At 35.2% G+C, this 21558-nt stretch overlaps 1 protein-coding gene across 2 annotated transcripts in view; it reads left to right on the plus strand.

Moving 5' to 3' along the window:
* The window catches only part of LOC117104459 (transformation/transcription domain-associated protein-like), a 55412-nt gene that overhangs the window by 15959 nt on the left and 17895 nt on the right, over positions 1-21558 (plus strand). For both annotated transcript variants that reach the window (XM_033245307.1, XM_033245308.1), the window contains exons 17-54: positions 247-412; positions 1264-1430; positions 1960-2049; positions 2400-2510; positions 2804-2893; positions 3161-3312; positions 3929-4029; positions 4355-4626; positions 4753-4950; positions 5285-5473; positions 5952-6188; positions 6643-6739; positions 7113-7234; positions 7747-7917; positions 8020-8211; positions 8587-8706; positions 8929-9021; positions 9503-9750; positions 9894-10005; positions 10420-10572; positions 10916-11254; positions 11444-11625; positions 11912-12113; positions 12331-12720; positions 13010-13084; positions 13357-13495; positions 13968-14061; positions 14223-14395; positions 14829-15007; positions 15580-15722; positions 16069-16282; positions 16534-16698; positions 17041-17172; positions 17570-17689; positions 18088-18231; positions 18518-18676; positions 19337-19495; positions 20548-20775. In XM_033245307.1, the coding sequence (XP_033101198.1) occupies positions 247-412; positions 1264-1430; positions 1960-2049; positions 2400-2510; positions 2804-2893; positions 3161-3312; positions 3929-4029; positions 4355-4626; positions 4753-4950; positions 5285-5473; positions 5952-6188; positions 6643-6739; positions 7113-7234; positions 7747-7917; positions 8020-8211; positions 8587-8706; positions 8929-9021; positions 9503-9750; positions 9894-10005; positions 10420-10572; positions 10916-11254; positions 11444-11625; positions 11912-12113; positions 12331-12720; positions 13010-13084; positions 13357-13495; positions 13968-14061; positions 14223-14395; positions 14829-15007; positions 15580-15722; positions 16069-16282; positions 16534-16698; positions 17041-17172; positions 17570-17689; positions 18088-18231; positions 18518-18676; positions 19337-19495; positions 20548-20775 (6318 nt within the window). The remainder of the gene's footprint in view (positions 1-246; positions 413-1263; positions 1431-1959; positions 2050-2399; positions 2511-2803; positions 2894-3160; positions 3313-3928; positions 4030-4354; positions 4627-4752; positions 4951-5284; positions 5474-5951; positions 6189-6642; positions 6740-7112; positions 7235-7746; positions 7918-8019; positions 8212-8586; positions 8707-8928; positions 9022-9502; positions 9751-9893; positions 10006-10419; positions 10573-10915; positions 11255-11443; positions 11626-11911; positions 12114-12330; positions 12721-13009; positions 13085-13356; positions 13496-13967; positions 14062-14222; positions 14396-14828; positions 15008-15579; positions 15723-16068; positions 16283-16533; positions 16699-17040; positions 17173-17569; positions 17690-18087; positions 18232-18517; positions 18677-19336; positions 19496-20547; positions 20776-21558) is intronic.

The following is a 21558-nucleotide window of genomic DNA, read 5'->3' on the forward strand; positions in this document are numbered from 1 at the left end:
TTCACTGTGCATTTCACTTGTGTCCTTAAGCAAGGCACTTTATCTACATTGCTTTAGTCTACACAGCTGTAAATGGGTACCTGCGAATTGATGGGAGTAACCTGTGGTGTACCGTGGCTCGGCAAGCATTTACTTTTGCTCAAACTACAGACATTTTTTTTGGAGCAAATATAAATATTAAAATAACAAAGCTGAAGGGGCTCTATAAAGATTCATCATTGAATAAGTTTACTTTTATTTTTCAAGCCGCACCTTCATAAAATAGTCAACCGTTCCATGGAACTTGCAACAACAGCCAAAGAGCCATACAACTACTTTCTGCTTTTGAGGGCGCTGTTTAGGTCAATAGGTGGCGGTAGTCATGATCAACTTTATCAGGAATTCCTTCCTCTTCTACCAAACCTCCTACAAGGTATTATGATGCACATCTTCTTTTGTCATAATGAATTTTAAGATGGCAAAATAAAAAAATCAATATTTTAGAATAGGTATGTATTTAAATGTGTGGCAAAGACAAGCCAAACCAGTGCCCTCGTCGCAAAAATCAATTTTTAGTTAATAATACAGGATTAAACAAAAAATGAGAACTATAAAGTGATAGAAGAATCCGACATTTCATTATGAAGTTACAGAAGTTTAAATATACAGTTGTTTAAAGAACAATATTTGAGAAATCAGCCATTAAATTTTATGATTTTAGGCATTTCTCAGCCAGAAATCATCACCAAATCATTAAAAATTGTTGTTTTAACATTGAAAATGGGGAAAACAAGAGCATAGCATGATATATAGATGTATAAAGGTTAGTTTGGTGCGATAAAATTGATTCACAAATTTTGACATTCCAGCATGTTTTGGCCATTATCTCTGAAACAGGATTTGCGACAAGTGACTGATTTGGCTTGTCCTTTCCACATATAATATGAAGTTGAACTAGAAAGCTTAATTAAACTTATCTAGTCGTGAGAATGGACCAGGAAGCCATATGACTTCAGATTCACTGCCTCAGCTAGCTCTGCCTATTTCTTTTAATGTACGCTGGAACACACAGTTAATCATTCCAATTTGATACTCTTTCATTAAAAATTTTGTTCCAAGTTTGAGTCTTTCTATAAAGATATAATAAATGATAAAAGCATAATTGGACATACAATACATTGCATTTACACAGATATAATAAGGTCTGCACACTTATGAAAAAACTATATATCTTTATTAAGTTGAAAAGGAATAAGTTAATTTAATTAATTTTCATTCATCCAGGTTTGAACCAACTTCAAAGTGGTCTACACAAACAGCACATGAAAGATCTATTTGTTGAACTTTGCCTTACTGTGCCAGTCCGTTTGAGTTCCCTGCTGCCGTATCTTCCCATGTTAATGGACCCTCTAGTGTCAGCTTTAAATGGATCCCAGACACTTGTTAGCCAGGTTAGTAACCATGTTTTCATTTATCCCAGTGAAATATATTAAATTTGCATTTCAAACATTTGCACATCATATAAAATCTCAATAATTATGATAATGTTAGTATTAGAAGTTAATAGCTTAATATTCAGTTGAATTCTTAGCAGTTTGAAGGATCCATTAACATGCTTTTACTGCAAAAGTGAAAATTTAATACCCTATTCAGACTAGCATCGCATTTAACGATTGATTGTACCAATTGCGACACCAAATCGCAATTCACAATCATTTGTGAAAGATACTCCCGAATTCCATGGAATCTGATCAACAAATTCCACAGACTCTAATTGGCTGAGGTCAGTCAATATAGGTCTAGCCACCGGAGGAATAGTACTGTTTTACCTACTCCAGAATATAAAGTTTTTCTGGAATGCACTTGTTGGTTGCGATCGGGAGTAATTAGTTTTGGATTACCACCGACGCTGTTTCAACCGATCACAACAGAGTGTAGTCTGAATATGGTATAACACTGGTTTCTTCGTTGTGTTTACAGGGTCTACGTACATTGGAGCTGTGTGTTGACAATCTTCAACCTGACTTTTTATATGAACATATTCAGCCTGTAAGAGCTGAACTGATGCAGGTAAGCATTTTTTTCAAATTGTCTACAACGCCAATTTCATAATATTATTCTAAAAAATCACTCATAATTGTAAAGTTTATTGCATAGTTGTGTAAACAAGAGATAGAGTAATAATGATAATCTTATAGCTTGGTGGTCGAAGTACATGATTCTACCCTGATGTGTTTTGACATTCGTTTGGTGTAGTGTTCTGAATGAAATTTTGATGTGTATTTGCATCAGAAAATATCATAAGAGTGATGTTTTGCTCTACCTGTTGATTGTACTAAATATTCAGTATGTTCCCAAATACTTCTGATGAGCTTTGTTAGTAGTATTCACATACACTATGTCATCATTTACTATTTCAGGCGATATGGCGAACCCTTAGAAATCGCAATGACAGCATTGCTCAGGTTGCATTCAGAGTGCTTGGGAAATTTGGTGGAGGCAATCGAAAGATGTTGAAAGAACCACAGAAGGTTAGTACTCATTCATCTCAATGCAGCAGCTGTTTGTATGTCTTTTTTATATCAAAATTTGGGGGTGAATCTGTGTGTTACTTAACTGAATGTCATAGTTTTTGGAAGTTTAGTTTTGTCTATGTATATGTGTGTTATTTTTGTGTATTGATAATTTTGAAAGCACACTGGGTAGTAGTGTGATCTAGTTTTATCCAATCCAATTGACCAATTTGCTAGTATGGTCTGGTTTTATCCACTAGTCTGATCCAGTTTAATCCAGTTTAAGTAACCATTTAATATTCTTTATTCAGCTGAATTACAGGAGTGAGGACACGGATGGGCCCTGCATTGTCATTTATTTTCAGGATCACAAGATACCAATTTATCTTAAGGTTTCCAAGGTAATACAGTACATTTGTAATTATAAGTAATCAAAACATAAAGAAATTAAACCAGTTGTGTAGTAAATATGCATTCAATACAAATTATTTACTGGAACATCAATGAAAACACAACACTATGTAGTTCATATTTTATAATTTGACTTCATAGTGGATACGGCCATCTATCGCTTATCCACACATTGATATTAATGTGCAGAGTTTGGCATAAATTCATGTAATTTGTGTATTCTACTAACTTATTTCCTTCCACTAATAACCTTCTAGATCATTGAATCAGCTCTGGATGCGTTAAAGTCACCATCTACTGATGCCTTCTACCGTAAACAAGCCTGGGAGGTTGTCCGACATTTTCTTGTCTCTATGATAATGTTGGACGATAATAGACAAATGGTTCAACAGTTGCTTTCGCATTCAGCGTAAGTCACCCTATCTTCATGTTGTAAATTGATTTATAAATCATATTTTATATTCAATTATTTTTGCCATATTTCAATACCACCATGTTCTAATATATACATTTTAAAAAAGTAAAATAAAAAATTTACACATAATCACTTTTGTTGGAATTATTATTGCTTTCATTCTGGGCTTTGTTGCCAGTGACATTTTGTTCTAGTAATTTCATTTCATTTATTTCAATCAAAAATACAAAAGACAAGTACAGACTCAATGAGAAACAAAAACAAAGAGAGGAACAACAAAAAGCGAACTATTGAGTGGTTTCCCAAGAACACAATTACAATATCAACAGTAAAGAAAAAATATGCATCATCTATCAAATAATAATGTGCAGTATTATCTATTGCAATAATATATTAAAAAATAATTGTTTTTAATTAGAAATCTCTTTAAAGCTGTTAATTAAGACACTATTTATGCCATTACGTTTGATTTGATTTCTACCATTTAACTCTTTATGAACTTTATGAATAAACCTAAACCCATTGAAATGTAAAAAAAACATTAATTTGTAATATGTGATCGTGATTGATTTTATTATTAATATTTTCAATGTATTTTGTTTTAATGCAGGTTCACACGAGGCGAGATCCCAAGGTCCAGCCAGCCGATGTACAAGTGTTCTGATACATTATCAAGGAAGGCGTGTGAACAGGCATTGACTGCTATGATAGGTAATATCTTGCTTTACAAATAATTGCATTGTTTTTTATGGCTACATGCAACTTCATTTTACAAGATAACATCCTGTATTTGGTTAGGTACTAAACCTCTGTCCACATTATAAAATTTTCTTTTAAAAAAAAAAAACTGTTGTATGCCCATATATAGTCATGATGTGCCTATATATAGTCATGACATGAAGTCATCATGACCATATTTAGGTATGTCATGTTTATGTCAAATAAAATTTGACATAAACAGCATGAAGAGTTTTTTTTGTCTTTCTGATACCCACAGAGTATCAACAATTAAATCCTATATTTGTTTTTTATTTAGTTGCCTCTACAATCAAAGATCTCCGTACAAGTGCTCTACCTTTCATGGTCAACCTTGTGTGCCATTTCACTTTTGTGTCCATCACGCAGCAGGCTGGACCATTGCCGATATCCAACCGCTACAAAGTCCAGAAGGGGATGGATCCCCATGTTATCATCGATGCGATTGCAACTTGCATGGCACACACAGAGAAAGAACTTTGCAAAACAAGTCAAGTTGCTTTGACCTTCATGATTGACACTGCAACTAGCGTGCTGGGGTCAAAAGAGAGGGTAAATATTTCATGAATTAGAATTTGTTTTTGAATTCGTTTGATATAAATTATGATATACATCTGCTGTAGTAAGTGCATTTTTATGATGATACACCTTTTTTATACATTTTCATTTTTCCACTAGGCCTGCAGCTTACCAATCTTTGATTACTTGGTGGAGAAGATGTGTGGATGCTGTTACGAAAGAGCTTGGTATGCAAAACTTGGGGGCTGCATAGCAATCAAATTTATGATGGAAAAGATGTCCACCATATGGGTTTTCAACCACCTCTACCAGTTTCTGAAAGCCATTTTCTTTGTAATGATGGACCTAACCAAAGAGGTATATGCATGACTATATCCAGAAATTTTATCTGATTTTTTTTTTTTTTTTTTGACTTGCCTTGTTTTTTAGTTTGCTGTAGTATAATAATTTTGTTTTTGTTTTGTAATCTTGGCTTAACTACATAGCTCTGTTCATCCCATCATATTTTGGAGACAACTGACAACTCTATGATGAAAAAAAATTCTTTTTGAACAAACTTTAAATTAAGTAGAAGGGATATCTCTTATTTACATTCAACAGAAACATAATAATAATACAGTAATATTTATGTATATTTTATTCTGTCTATAAATACACACAAAATTGATTAAACTTTGACCCTTGACCACAGGTATCAAGTGGAGCTCTTGACCATGCTAAGACTGACCTTGAAGCCCTGTTACAAATCTGTGCTTCGGACCTTTCAGAAGAAGACGCGAAAGATCCAAACACAGTGGAAGCAAAGAAGAAGGCTTTCCGTGATGTCACAAAGGAGCTTGTACGAGAAGCAACTTCGCCTAATCAGACAGTGCGAGAGCAGGTGTGTGTTACAGCCAGTAGTACAGAATATTTAGTACAATAATGATTCAAGTCATATAAAACTTGGATGATTTTAGTACATTAATTTCATTACTATATAAAAGGATATGATGTAATTTTTGTCCCCATTATCAATTTGTCAGCGACAATTATCTGTAACTTACTCATAATAGAGGAAAAATGATGTCAATTGCATATAGGATCATATCTCTGGCATTTGCCACATAATTTGACATCCACATTTCATCTCTTTGTGGGCTCTGACTGCATGTGGAGTTAAGATAGGTAACTAATAGGATGTGATGGTTATCCATCAAAATAAACTGATTATTTAGGACCACTTCTGTCTAAATCTTTGTTCACAGTATCATGTTTCATGTGATACTGCATCATCATACCCATATATGGCAACATTTTCATTAAAGAAAATTAGGTTTTCTGGACAGAGCATTATATATTAAATCATACCTCTTCTCTAGGCCATGAATTCATTGAGGCAGATAGCAGTGATAACTGGTAAAAGTGTGACAGACATCATGGATCCTCATAAAGAAGTTCTGGCTGACATGATTCCTCCGAAGAAGCACCTGCTACGACATCAACCGGCCAATGCCCAGATGGGTCTGATGGATGGTAACACCTTCTGTACAACATTACAACCGAGACTCTTCACTATTAACTTGGAAATAATGGAACACAAAGTCTTTTTTACTGAGGTACAATACTGTTTAGTCTATGTTGTGAATACCCACCTTGATAAGCCAATATATAGCAATGGAATATTCCATCCCATTTTGCATTATATGATAGATACACCGAAAGGTCCACTGATTAATTTCAGATAAGAAAGTATAATACATACTCTAAGTATTGAAATGCACGCCATCGTGTTGGGATTCAATATTTCAACATTAATTATGTCATCATCAGGAATGATAGATACACCTTTCCTAACCTTAAGATCAGTTTTTGTTACTTGTTTATTCTTTAGGTTGTATGAGATGAACTAGAGTTTTAACTGATCAAAAGGTTTTTTTAAATGAAATGACCATAGCTTACATTTTGAAAATACTATATTGTCAAATTGCGTACCTTGACAATGCCATTTTTTGTCACCCCTACAATGACATGTATATGATGTAATTAAACATATTCATCTTTTATTCATAGTTGATGAATCTTTGTGAAGCTGAAGATGCCGTTCTTAGCAAGTTGCCATGCTACAAGTCTGTAACGTCCTTGATTCCATTGAGAATCGGTGCTCTGAGTAAGTCATCAAACATATTACCGTAATGAGATCGATGTGGTGCAGGAGTAAGGTTGACAGTTTGAAACCAAATGCTTATCACATTTCTTGTGTCATTGGACAAGACACTTATATATTTACCTCTCTTCCTCCAGGGCTATAAACGGTACCTGGTAGGAAGTGAATGATTTTCACACCACCTTCATCAGCTGCCTTAGTTGTAATTCACTCATTATCGCATGGTTTTGCATGTTGGTGTAATCACATAAGAGGTCTCGCACATTTGATTTTGAGCGTTTCTCATTTTTTTTTTTCACCTGTTTGGTTCTTTTGCTAAAACTGATTTTTCCCTATACTAATGTAGAACTGAGAAGTGTAATTTTTGTCTTTACAGAGGCCCTAGCTGCATGTTTCTACATACCCCAAGTCCGTGAGAAGATCTTCAATACATTGTATAAAGCCTTAAATTCCTCAAATCCAGAATTGCAAGAAGCTGGAACTGAGTGTATGAAGAAGGTAGGTTCAAATCAATACTTTTTTTTTCATCATAATGACCAGAAAATTATGTTAACATTCCTGTTATTCAATTTTTGTATCATTTTAAGAGAATGAGAAACTATAATGTTTTCTTTTTCAAAATAACTTGATATAAATGTTGATAGATAGAATATTGTGTATATACAGTATTTATTTTAAAGCATGGCCCTCAATTCAGTTACATTAAGTGACAGGTATTTTTTTTTTTTGACCACAATCTCCACGCTCTAACAAGCCTCATGATGGAACTTAAGTTATGTAGACCATGTTGTGTCTCTTTATATTGTGAATCGAATTCCTGCTTGAGCTCTGTCAACACTAGCAAACTGTTGTATGCCCATATATAGTCATGATGTGCCTATATATGTGCATGATGTGATGTCATCATGACCATATTTAGGCATATTTTCATACAAAATTATTAAATGTCTTATTACATATAGAACCAAAAGTTTTTGTTGATATTTTGTTATGTTTGTCTCTTTTCACAGTTTATTGCTGGACATCCGGTTGACATGGAGTTGGTGCGTTCCAATGTGCGCCCTCTATTGTCCTTAATGGGTGATCATCGAAGTTTGAACCTGAACGTTATAAAACGTTTACATAGCCTCACTCAACTCTTCCCTAATGCATTCAACGAAAAGCTATGTGAGCAGTTGTTGGTATGTAAATACTTTTTTAGTTAATTGACAAAAAAGTCATTGATACCTAACTTTAATAAACTGTTATACTAAGATTAAGGAATGATAATTAATTTTTTCCAGGCACACCTAAAAAAATGGCTGGAAGTTTCAATCATTGCCATGAAAGGTGGGAATACACGAACAAATGCACAGAGCATCAAGATTTGCTCAGCCATATTGAATATGTTCCATACAACAGCAGCAGCATCACTGAAACTACTGGAGCCGCTTGTGATATTAACAATCAGAGCAGAGAAAGTTCTCATGATGGAGGTTAGTTTATAAGGATTTAATTAGTTTTCTATCAGTAAATTTTGCATCAATTTATAATCAAGTGGTACAGGGGAGGGACAACTTGATTTTCTGCATCCATTCGTAAAAGGCTTCTAAAGAGAGCCTATCTAGTGTGGCCTAGATTGGCATGAGAACTGCTAACTTTTTACTTTGAATATAGGGTTGCAAGATTAAATTGTGTTAAACTGAGAATACATGCACACAATGTTTACGAAAGTTCCTGGCCCAATCAATCCAAAATCTCAAAAAAAAATATTAATATTAAACATGATTTTTAGATTTAAAAATAAATATATTACTTTTTTATTTTATGTATTATTTCAAAATTTATACATGTTTCTTAATTGTTTGTAGATTGGAAGTCCCCTACGTAAACCATTGATCAAATACCTTGTGAGATATCCACAGCAGACTGTTGACTTCTTTCTACATGAAAACAACCTCAAGGAACAGCAGTACAACAAACTATTTGCAGTAAGTCTGTATAAAAAATATGAAGAACTACAAACAACCCATCTTTTTTGTTTACTTGTAGATATATTGTCATTGTTGAGAAAAAAAAAACTTAATTGTTTACTATGAATATTTTATCATCTGTTTCAGGTTTTTAATATAAGCCTGTTTAAACTATTTCGTTGCGCTTGTTTTTCAATTAACTTGTTGTAATATACTGTTATTTTTCTTACTGCCTTTCAGCACATGTTGAAGCAAGGAGAGGCTGTAGAGTTGCGTAAGGTTGTTCAAAGTAACCAAGCCAAGTTGGTTAATTTAGCTTTTGCCAAGACTCAGGTAAGTAGCAAGCAATAAGCCATTTCGTAGTTTAAAATGCACATGCCCGTATCCAAGGTCAATTGACACAAACCTATGTTGTGTGTATGTGGTGTATGTTTGTATATGTTGACCTTGATATGGGCATGCTCAGACTACTAAAAAGTACAATTTTCTACCCTTTTTCTTTTGCACATTGTCAGTTTTATAGTACAAGATCAATATTTCAAATCCAAGTCAAGATATTTTGTAGACCTCTATGTGCTTCAAGATATTACTCTGGTTCAAACACCCAAGGGACATCTTGGGGGTCTGTGGGAATGTTCCATAATGATGCTGTTGTAATTAGCGTCTTAGCCTCAAACCCTCTTAATTGGAAGCTGGCACCTCTGTGCCACAATTACAACAAACTTTGACATACCATTACACTTTACTTTTACTCTGAGATACACCTGTAGGGCATTATAGCAGTTTTTATCTAATATTTATTTTTCTCTCTTAGCCAACTGCACGGCCAAACAGTCCAAATAGTTTGACCCGACTGGAGCTGCAGTACCAAACCATACTTATCATCAGTATTCTGGTCAAATACAGTCCTGATTGGCTGCCTAAGCAGCCAGTCTTAGCCAATCATCTGAAGCGAATCTGGACATCCGATCAATTCCAAGAGCGCCATCGTGTGGACAATGTAGGAGTTATTCACTGGAATGAACCTAAACTCTTGGTCAAGTGCCTACTCAATTACATAGAGTATGTCCTTTTTTATATTTTTTTTTAAATAATTTAAAATGGCTGTCCAATTAAATCAATGGTAAAGGTTTCTGATTTTATTAGTATGCTTGCCATTGGATTGTAAAATTCATGCTCTTATGTTCTCTTCTTTCTTCCCATAGGCATCATGCAGAGGATATTGAACTGTTGTTTCAACTTCTCCGTGTCTTCACAAATCGCTACCTTCCAAACTTTGTCTTCTTCAGGAACTTTCTTGAGGATAAGGTTGCGCAGGTATGCTTATTCCATTCATTTTTACCACTGATGTTGTAGTGCACTGATAAGACTGTTAGAGACTTTTAGGGCGAGTTGAATGGCCGAGCGGTTAAGGGATTTGCGCCGCAACCTACAGCCATATATTTTGACGTGGGTTCAAGCAGCATGCTTGATTATGTTTCTGGTGGAGGAGCAAGTTTTTTTTGGATAAGAACTATAAACCGTAGGCCCAGTGTACACAATTGACTCATGCACACTTTAAAAAACCCAGTGAATTTTTCGTGATAAGTAGCGGGTTACCCCAGTGTACTGGTCCATACAGAACCTGTTACCCTGCAGTTACGGATCATGAGGTCCTTTGCAGGATGTGCCGTTATAAAAACGTTAAACATATCATTAATAATGCATTATATGTTATTGTTTATTTCATAGGGTTATTCTGTAAATCAGAAACGCCAAGTTTTCTTGAAGTTTGTTGAGCTGTTCCATGACCAAAACTTCCCTCAGATATTGAAGGGGAAAGCTCTCCAGTTTATCATCATTCCGATGTTTGCAGCTTCATTTGACAAGAAAGAAGGAGAAGAGGTCAGTACAAAATTACAAAGGTTATTTAATTTTAAATGAGAGGGTTGGGGGTAAATATATTGAGTGAATTTCTGCTGTCCCATAGATTACACACATGGCTGAAATACCCAATACTCTTTTTCAGTAAAAAAAAAAACCAGTATCCTAAACTCTTTAATGTGTAATAAAATGTGTATTGCAGTGTAAAATTGAATTATTGAATAAAAAAAAATGTTATCAAAAGAATGATAATGATGGATATCAATAACAATAATAACAGTATTAATTAATGAAATTATTATTGTTACATGTTTTTCATAAAACTAAACATGCGTTATTTTGTTTTATTGATTTTTCCTTACAGCTGATTGGTGGGCCTCCTAACCCAAGTGGTAGCAACCCGAATAATCTGGTCAACATCTTTATTGAGAAGGTTATTGATCCCGACAATCCTTATGGAACGTCTGATTCCACACGGATCTTGCTACTTCAGTTTGCTGCATTGCTAGTTGAACATGCTGCACCTCATATACATGATGCTGCTGATCGGAAACAAGGAAGTAAACTGCGTCGTTTAATGACGTTTGCATGGCCGTGTTTAATCCACAAGAACTGTGTAGATCCTGCAACTAAGTACCATGGCCACCTACTTCTATCTCATATCATTGCCAAGTTTGCCATCCACAAACGAATTGTTCTCCAGGTAGAGTACCAGGCATCTTGTTCACCACAGTTCTCCCATAGATGCATGCCTTGTCAATCACTGCTCCAAATTTTATATGCTATAGAAAAAAAAAAGTTTATTACTAGAAAAATATACCTGTCATAATATATGAGATTATGAATAATAAACTATATACATATTGGCAATTAAATTATTTTGTTTTCAAAGGTGTTTCACAGTCTATTGAAGGCCCATGCTCCAGAGGCTCGCTCCGTAGTACGTCAAGCTCTGGAGATTCTGACCCCGGCTCTACCGACTAGGATGGAAGAGGGCAACACTATGTTGACCCACTGGACCAAGAAGATCATTGTAGAGGAGGGACACACAGTAGCTCAGCTTGTTCATATGCTGTAAGTTTCTGCAGTAACATTGTATTGCAATATGTATTTCTCTAGTGTAAGCATTTGGTGCAGCAGTTGTGGCCTGGACACTGAACTTTGAGGTTGGAGTTCAACTACCTTGCTTTTATATTGGCTTGTGTCTTTGGGCAAGGCACTGTATGGGTACTGGCATATGGTGGGAAGGTAAACACACTCATTGTGTTACCTGGGTAAACTAACTTAAGCCAACATTGACACTCCTTTAAACTAACATTGTAACTGTTGATTTTGATATTTGTCTTGTTTTTTTGCCTAGCCAACTGCTTGTGAAGCATTTCAAAGTATATTACCCTGTTCGACATCATCTCATTCAAAATATGGTGAACTCAGTTCAAAGGTTAGGGTTCACTCCCAATGCTACTTTAGAGCATCGTAAGCTAGCAGTTGACCTTGCAGAGGTCATCATCAAATGGGAAGTGAGACGGATCAAAGAACATGATACCAATACAGAGACTATGGTAAGTTACCATAGATGATGCCATTATGTCATGAGGAATTTTGCATTAAATGGCTTGGTTTTAATATTATGAGAATTAAGAGAATGTATTAACTTTGTAAATGCAAACAAAATGTGGTTTTGTCTATACAATGTACATACAGTACCATGTATACATAAAAATGTTGGTTTATTGTGTACATAACATTATTTAATAATTTATTTTTTTCTGTATTTAGCCTGTAGCAGCAGAAACTGGAACACCTGCAGGAGCTGCAGCATCAACATCAGCAACTGCAGTAGCAGGAGCAGGGGCCTTGAAAAGACCAGCATCGCTAGATTCCGCCCCAGATCCTAAACGTGTCCGGAATGCATCAGGAACAGTAACAAAGACCAGTATCTCCGTAGAGTCTAGCAAAGCCATTGACAAGCACTACTCTGATGCTGTTGTGAACTTCCTGTTGCGAATAGCGTGTCAGGTCAACGAGGCTTCCTCTGCAGCAGCAGGTCAGTCAGGAGAGCAGCTGTCACGTCGTTGCATCATGTTCCTGAAGACGGCTCTGAGGCCAGACGTCTGGCCGAAGTCAGAGTTGAAATTGAATTTTATGGAAAAACTCTTCCTCTCAGTGGTAAGCAATTGTAAATGCAATGGGTTTTTTCCCCAGTTTTGTATATGCTATTAAATTACATTGACTGGTTAATTGATTATCCAATCAGATGATACCAAGTTGTCTATTTATTGGTTAATCAGATTAAAACATCTCCTCTACTCCTAACACCTGCTTATTGTGGATAATACATGATTTAATTTAAATTATATACTGCCAAAAAAAAAATAAGGATTTTAATTAAGTCAAAACAAAGTTGTCTGTAGTTTGTTAGTTTTTAATAATTTTATATATATTTTTTATTTACCAGGAACAGAGCACTTCAGTGAATTATGGGAATGTTTGTGCTGGCCTTGAAATCCTCAGCTTTCTCTTGAGTGTCATGGTAAGATATACTTATAATGAATATAATGTCACATGTCTTGCTATCAATATAGATTCATATAGTGCAATACTAAAAACTCCTAATATGTTTAAGTAATTAATTCCAAAATTTTTTTATTTATTTATATTGTGGTAATTCCAGATTGTAAAAGAAAATGGCATAAGGATGGAGGTGTCTTATTATGAGTCCGTGAATAATGGTACAAAATGATGAAATCATAAAATTTTCAGCTTAGTTACTATTTTTTAAAGATATCAACAATTTTGTTACAGAAAAAGCCAATGATTTTATCAAGTTTTAAGCCACTGCAAAGAGGTATTGCTGCATGTTTGACCTGCTCAAATTCAAAGGTCATACGTGCAGTTCACACTCTACTTACAAAGCTTATGAGTCTCTTCCCGACAGAATCAAGTAAGTCACTCTGTGAAGTTTGTTGTAAAGCAATTTTGTAGCATTTCACCATTGCATGTATTTCCTATTCCCACTTATTTTCTTCCTGTTAAAATGCAAACACATATTGAATGTATTTGGTTGGGGCAATTTGCACATGAAATACAGCTTTGAGAACATAAAATGATCGCATTTTGAAAGCCTAGTTGGAATTGGAAGTTTGATTTACAAAACGTTTGCTGATGAATAACAAAAATGATTGAATAAAATATCTGTTTTAATATTTTGTATATAAACTGACAAATGTTTATGGTTCCTCCAATTGGAACAATCTTAGTAAAATAATATAACTATCCATCTGACTACCCTGTGTACGTACATGTAGAACCACACTAACATACTCATTCTTTTTTGGGGAATATTGGAATACCAGCATCACCATTGGTATGTGTGTATTTTATTGTCTCTTTTGATTAAATCTGTTTATTTTCAGGCACATCAACGGTAGCTTCTAAACACGAAGAGCTTGAATGCTTGTATGCCAGTGTTGGCAAAGTGATCTATGAAGGCCTCAATAGCTATGAGAAGTAAGTACAAAAAATATTAACACAGTGAACTGGGGTCTCCTATAGAAACAAGAATGGCTTATAGAGCTTTCCCCAGCTTTCCATTTCAACTGCATTTTCAAATTTTTTTTGTGCTTCTGTAATATTGTCAAAAATTAATATTTGTATCATTTTCTGTCCAGGGCTGCAACCGGCACTCCAACGTCTAGCCTCTTTGGCACTTTAATGATCCTGAAAGCCGCTTGTACGAACAACGTGAGCTACATCGATCGACTTATATCTGTTTTTATGAGGGCACTCACCAAGATGACGAGAGAACACCTCTCTCCATCAGCAGCTGGGGATGGCATACCAGGTGTGTTGAAATTCTCTTGCTATTATTTTAATACATAATTTGCAATAATAGTCCACACATGTTATAGTCCCACAGTCACTGCATTCAAGTTAATGTATGTGTATAAGTCATGCTGCTGTCTGCATCACAGACAGTTTTATGTTAATGGAGGATGAATGATGAGGATTTATCAAGATTTGATGGAAAAATGTGGTTATTCATTTGTCAATTATTATTTATTAATACTGTATTGATAAATTATGAACTTCAGTCCTTTGCTGTGATCACTGCTTATAGTGGACTTGTGTGCTTTATATTCTTATTAATACTTGCTTTAATTAACCAGCACAAGCCCTGTATCTAATTTAAAATTGTTATTAGATGGTTTATATTTTTTCAGTAGGTGAACGCTATTGTATCAGTTATTTGACATTTAACTTCTTGATTTTTACAGTTGCATCAGAGCTGCTGGTGATTAGTCTAGACCTTGTTAAGAACCGTGTGGGCGTAATGAGTAACGACATGAAACGTAACTTCATTCAGATAATTTTGTCACAGCTCATTGAAAAGTCCTCCGAACCTAAAGTACTGAAAACCATTGTCAAAATGGTAGAGGATTGGATTAAGATTAAGGTTTGTGAAATTAATAAAAATATTCATTGCTTGATCATCAGGTTTGTCACATCCCCACACATAATGCTCAACAGATTTTTATTCCTCTTAATGACGGCGCTTTCGATTCACGCAATGAGGTAACACTAGAATGGATTCACTCATCCACAACTCCTACGTTCTCTGCACAACATAGACTCGGAACAAACTGTGTTCTGGAATACGACAATAACAATAATTTAATGTGTTCAATACACAGATGACTTTTCAGTAACTTCATTACATTCTATGTCCTTTTGTCTTCATGCAGGCCATGTTAGGCCCTTAGCTTGCTTTTTAATTTTGTTCTCTTTTCATCAGGCTCCTAGTTTGCTAAAAAGTTTCCATTACTTCCTCTTAACAAAGAGTATTGAATAGCAAGACTGACAGTTCTGATTTTGTAGGCACACATACCACTTGCAGTTGTATACTCTTTGCTGTTAACTAACAAACTCCCTAGCTTGATTGCTTGATTAATTATTCTGTAATTTACCTTTTCATTTGATATATGATATGTATCATTGATAATGACTGCTGTTGATGTCGTATTGTAGACTCAAATTATGATGAATCAATCGCCAGCATTGAGGGACAAGTCAATCCTTCTTGTGAAACTTATGCAATATGTTGAGAGCCGGTTCCCTGATGAGCTGGAACTACATGCTCAGTTTCTTGACCTTGTCAACTTTGTTTACAGGTTAGCGTCACAATACTGTGTTTTGTTGTTTGAAAATCTTGCTACAAAATGAACGATGATAAAAGGCTAAAAAGTCTAGTAAAGCTGGATAACAAGGGGGAATGACAATAGGCAGGCCTAGAAGAGAATAGATAACTAAGGTAGATAGTGATAGGGAACGTGCCTAGTAGGAAATGGCTGAGGAGAGATGATAAAGAGGAGGTGGAGAGGCCCTAAAAGGTGGGCATCAAAAAGGTGTGATGAAGAATTACAAGGTTCTTTGAAATAGCAGTCTATACATTCAGAAATATATATATTTTTTAAAACTATATTCAATACAGTGACATTTGTTGTTTGCCAATTCCAGAGATGAAAGTCTTGCAGCTAGTGAGCTTACAGCAAAACTTGAGCCAGCATTCTTGTCGGGATTGCGATGTAAACAGCCTCACATTCGTGCCAAGTTCTTCTCTGTGTTTAATCACAGTATTAAGAAGCGGCTGTTTGATAGGTTGCTCTACATTACAGCGTCACAGAATTGGGAATCTATGCAAAGTCACTATTGGCTGAAGAAATGTATAGAAGTAAGTGTTTATTATTTAAACTATTTTAAATAGATTAATGTGTTTAATAGGGTACTATGCTTCTGTAAAGAACTTCATTCAATTTGGATTATATAGATTTTTTTGTAGTGTATTCTATATGTGGGTATTTATAGTGTTTATATACAGCATGTTAGCTATTTCCATAACAAAATGTTGATTTTCCTGTTTATATTTCCAAATATATGTCTAGCATCTCATTTCTAACTAATGTTTATATTTTATTTCTTTAGCTTATTATGGCAGTGACAGTGAGTGGTCTGTCCATCACAACTGTTAACTCCTCCCAACTACCTGCAATCACCTCTGTGATTGGCTTAGCTGACTCGCATGACAAAACGGCTTTCACACTTGCTCTACAAATGAAAGAGGAACCGATGGATGTTGAATCTGTAGAGGTTTGCAGTGTTTTTTTTTTTAATATTGCACTTTTGAATGTTGAATTTTATTTTAGACTTTAATCACATGTATCTTGGTTTATTGGAGTGGTTTGGCACTATTTTGTTTATTGTTTATTTAGCAAGGTACTTTATCTGTGTTGCTCCTCTCTACCAAGGACTATAAGTGGGTATCTGAAGAGGTTTAAGTGCAAAATGCAGCAACTATGGAATTTCCCCCATAGGCATGGTTCCAATGACTGGGGTAATAATGTGGAAAAGTGCTCTGAGATGTATATGTAGAGTGCTACATAAAAACGTACATATTATTATTGATGGATATTGCATTTATATTTTCTACAGGATATTGATGTGGACGTTGAATTGAATCAACCTGATGGCTCGTCGTTTAAGAAGTCATCTGACAACAAGCAGACCTTAAGCCAGCTGATTACTAGACAAATGAAATTCCTTGAGCAGCTCAGAGAATTTAAGGTTAGGTGATAACACTCTTTCTTGTTTTACAGCCTTTATAACAAAAACTCCCTCCATATCTTCATCTCCTTAGTGTGTAAACCAGTGGCCGGCAGATCTAGACCAACTAAAGGGATCACAAGGGCCACCTTCTGCCTGTTCAAAATTGACATTTGTCCTACTAAGATTGTTTTCATCTAGCTGTGTACACTCTGTTTTTAAAGGTTGTACAGAATTGTCAACAAAATACAGTTCCTGACTCTTACCAAGTACCTATATTTAAAATAAATTTTCTATTCTCATAGACAGCATTTCACTTCATTATAGAGTAATCAAGTACAGGTAAAGATTTGGTGGGGTTTTTTCTGTAACCTCTATTTTATTCCTGTTGTATATTAAAATTATTTTTTTTTTACAGACTTTTAATTTCCTGACGGCTCTTTCCAACTTATGCCACAATAGCACAAATTTAAGTCATTCTGTGTGGATTGACATGTTTCCAAAACTCTGGAAGATTTTAAGTGAAAAACAACAAACAGTAAGTCAATATTAATATGCTTTCATTCCAATACAAATTCAACAACGCAACAAAACAGATGGTGGTGGCGTGCTCCAAAAAAACACTAGGAAAAGTCAATAAATTAGAGACTTGAGGCAACTCTAATGCACAAGTTATGCATGACTGAACACACAGTGAACTGTTAAGTCCTGTCCAAGCTATCAAATTTTCTTTGAAAAAACTGATGTCTGGACATGATGTGATGTAATAATGACACTATTTAGGCAAATGTCAAAGGTTTTGAAAAGTATAACAAAGTTAGGATTTGAATGCAAGTTTCTTGATTTACCAAGCTTCAGCTCCACTTATATGGTATTTCAATTGTACTTATTGTCAGCCAGATCAGTAATGTTTTTATTTTTTTCATTATATTTCAGCTTCTGTCTCAGGAGATTGGACCCTTCCTCTGTAGTGGTAGTCACCATCATCAGAAGGACTGTAATCCTAGTACTATCAACACCATGTTGGAAGCTGTCGCTCAGTGTGTTCCAACAATTTCCATCAGGCCATGTGTTCTAAAGGTAGGCTTAGCATTATCACAATCTCATATGTACAGTAATTGTATATTGTGGTTAGAAACAGAACAATATAACATGCAATTAGAAACATTCCTGTTCCAAATAGAACAAGAAATAGAATGGATTTAGCCATGATTTATTATTATTGTACTTTGTGCTTTTTTGTTCAATGTTCATCAAATTTATATAGCATCCTATATCCACAGAAGTAAAGTTTAGCATTATTATTATTTAATTAACTAAATTCATATTAATATTTAATTTCACATTTTCCATTGTTTTCCCATAGTATTTGTCCAAAACACATAATCTCTGGCATCGGTCTGTGCTCATCCTTGAACAACAGGCCATTGAGAGTGGATTCAACATGCAGCATAAACCACGCAACATTAACGTAGGAAGCGTCTATGATTTCTTTGAGCCTGACAACACAGCTAGTCTTCAGCAGGTTAGTCAATGCATCTTTTATTTTTTTATTAATGTTTGATAGTAATTTAGTATTTATAACAAGAGCAGAATACTGAAGTTGGTTAAAATCAGTGGTAGCCACTATTTATGCACTGAACCAGGGGGGTGTTATATTCCATCTAGCTGCTTTCATTGTTATATAGAGTACCGTGCTCAATGACTTTATTAATGTGATTGCACCCAAGCCACAATGCTTACCACTGTGCCATATAAGTTGACATGCTTATAATCATGTTGTCTTTACCTTTATAGTAATCCCTCATAATCATGTGATTGTCATGTGATTAGTCTAACAGCTTACATGTTTAAGAGATTGAGCCTAAAGCCTGGTTTCCATAAAGTTGCTACACTTTTTCTATGTTGTTTTCACTGCAATCGTTTATACTGCATAGCTGTCTCTGATGCAATGATTCAGACTGCCTGATTCAACCAACCAATAAGCATAGCCAAAAACTGTTGGTCATAGAGTGTAGCGATTTTATGGAAACCAGGCTTAAAACTTGGCCAATCACAGAATAAATACCTTAAGATGTGTCATAGTGTAGGATGATTATAGTTTCTCCCTACAGTTTTTTTTTTGATGAAAATATGAGCTTATCAATTAAGAAAGACATATGATTTTTGCTTTTTTTTTCTACAGGAAACACTTGATTCGCTTGCTGGGATTTATGAACTGTTAGAAGAGGAAGATATGTGGGCAGGGCTGTGGCAGAAGCGGTGCAAGTTCCCGGACACAGCAACAGGAATAGCGTATGAGCAGCAAGGGTTTTATGAACAAGCACAGCAGGCCTATGAATCTGTGAGTAGTTAGCTAATATTAAGGACTTTTTGATTTGAGTGGACGTGGACGGCTTTCACATCCGCGTGAGTAGAAAATCCGAGCAGTCGACTGGTACTTGTCCACTGGTTATCTGAACGTTTCGATTTAAGTGAACGTCCATGTTGACACGTCAGTGAACTTATAACCTTGTGATCTGGGGTTTCCCCGTGTTCGCGCATGCTATTCGAATACACTGGCCGTGGTATCTTACTCAACACTCAGGTACTGTAGTCCAAGCAGCTCAACATGGCAAATCTTCATCGGCTTCGCGAATCGCTTAATGGTATATCCATGGGGTATTCAGGGCAGGGAGTTGTAAAAACATAAATCTTCCTGTTGAGTGTGCACCTCTCCTTTGTTCAATATAGGGTTTTTTTTTTTGTTTTTTTTTTTAACAGATCACTGAGAAATTATTTCCTTTTTCCTGGATACGCCCAGCCTGACTGAAGGCTGGCGGCCTAGCCTAGCCTAGGCTTAGGCTCCCTTGGCCTAGCTAATAATAATGGATAATTCTATAGTTTGCAAATAGGACATAACTTAACCAAAATGCTATTTACTTACATCCCCAGTAGAAGATAATTTTGCCAAACTAAGAAGCACCACGACATCGTCCTCCATCATGAATCAAAAGTTTGCAGTGATATGACGTCATACGTCTACTTATTATCTCAGTCAGAGAGTGAACGTCAAAACGCTGCTGAACACGTTCTCAAATTTGGCAGTCGTCGTGTTAGTCGACTTGACACATGCGCAAGTCATCAAAACTACGTCATAGGTTATCAGTCGACATAGTGGACGTGCAAATCGAAAACTCCTTAATGTAGCATGTGACTTAGCTGTTAGGCGTAAGCTGTTTTTCCCAAGCATTGTTGGAAAACTAGACTAAGGGTTGTAAGTAGAGTAGCTAACTGTGGACAGTTAAGCTAAGTTTTGGTAGTTGCTAAGCAACTTACTAATGTAAGGTTTGTTAAATATGATCATTATCATAATGATGTGTAAAAGTGATATGATATCACCAAACTATATTACAGGCAATGATGAAAGCTCGTTCTGATCATAATTCTGGATCACAGTCACCATCCGTTTTCCCGGAGTATCGTCTGTGGGAAGAGCACTGGATAAAGTGTTCAAAGGAATTGGGCCAATGGGACCTTTTGATGGACTATGGCAACTCCAAAGTACAGTCGAACCCACACCTTGTGCTTGAGAGTGCATGGAGAGTACCCAACTGGGGTGCCATGAAAGAGTCATTAGCCAAGGTAAGCCTGTTATGAATATCAAGTTTATGGACTATACATAATTACAATCTTTTCATTTAAGTTGAACAAAGATTATCCTTTGATCCTTTGTCTAATTTTTTAAAGCTTTGTCCAGACTATCAAATCTTCTTTGACAAAAAATCTTTTGTATGGCCATATATGGTCATAATGTGCCTATATATGGTCATGATGTGCCTATATATATGGTCATGATGTGCCTATATATGGTCATGATGTGCCTATATATGGTCATGATGTGCCTATATATGGTCATGATGTGATGTCCTGCCTATATACAGTATTTTGATAGTCTTGATAGAACTTTAACTTTAGAAATCAAATGACATAAGTAATTCATTATTTTTCTTTTTGGCAAAAAGCATTATTAAACACCTTATTGATCAAATTTCACCTGCATTGATTTCTTTCCTAATTTGTCTTGACACACCACAATACATACATATAATTTGTCTGTAATTTTTATAGTATCTTATATTGGTAAATTTCCATATGTCTGTTTTTATTACTTTACTATAATTTTAGTCTTGAAATTTTTACATCAAAAACCTTTAAGTTAATTATCAGCCAATTGAAAGATCTATGCAATGTCTATACATACAGTATTGTATATGCATCTATTAGTTGGATAGTTTTTTTTTTTTTTTGCAATTGAAAGCTATAACTAGTACTTAAATATACAAGTCAGGCAGTTCAAATGTTGAGTTATTGTTAGTTAACTTTAAGACTGACTGTATTTCTAATTAAAATTACATTGTGATGTCT

Source organism: Anneissia japonica, unplaced genomic scaffold (genome assembly GCF_011630105.1).
Source record: "Anneissia japonica isolate Jap-2015-1 unplaced genomic scaffold, ASM1163010v1 scaffold288051_len111034_cov203, whole genome shotgun sequence".
NCBI classification, from domain to species: Eukaryota; Metazoa; Echinodermata; class Crinoidea; order Comatulida; family Comatulidae; genus Anneissia; species Anneissia japonica.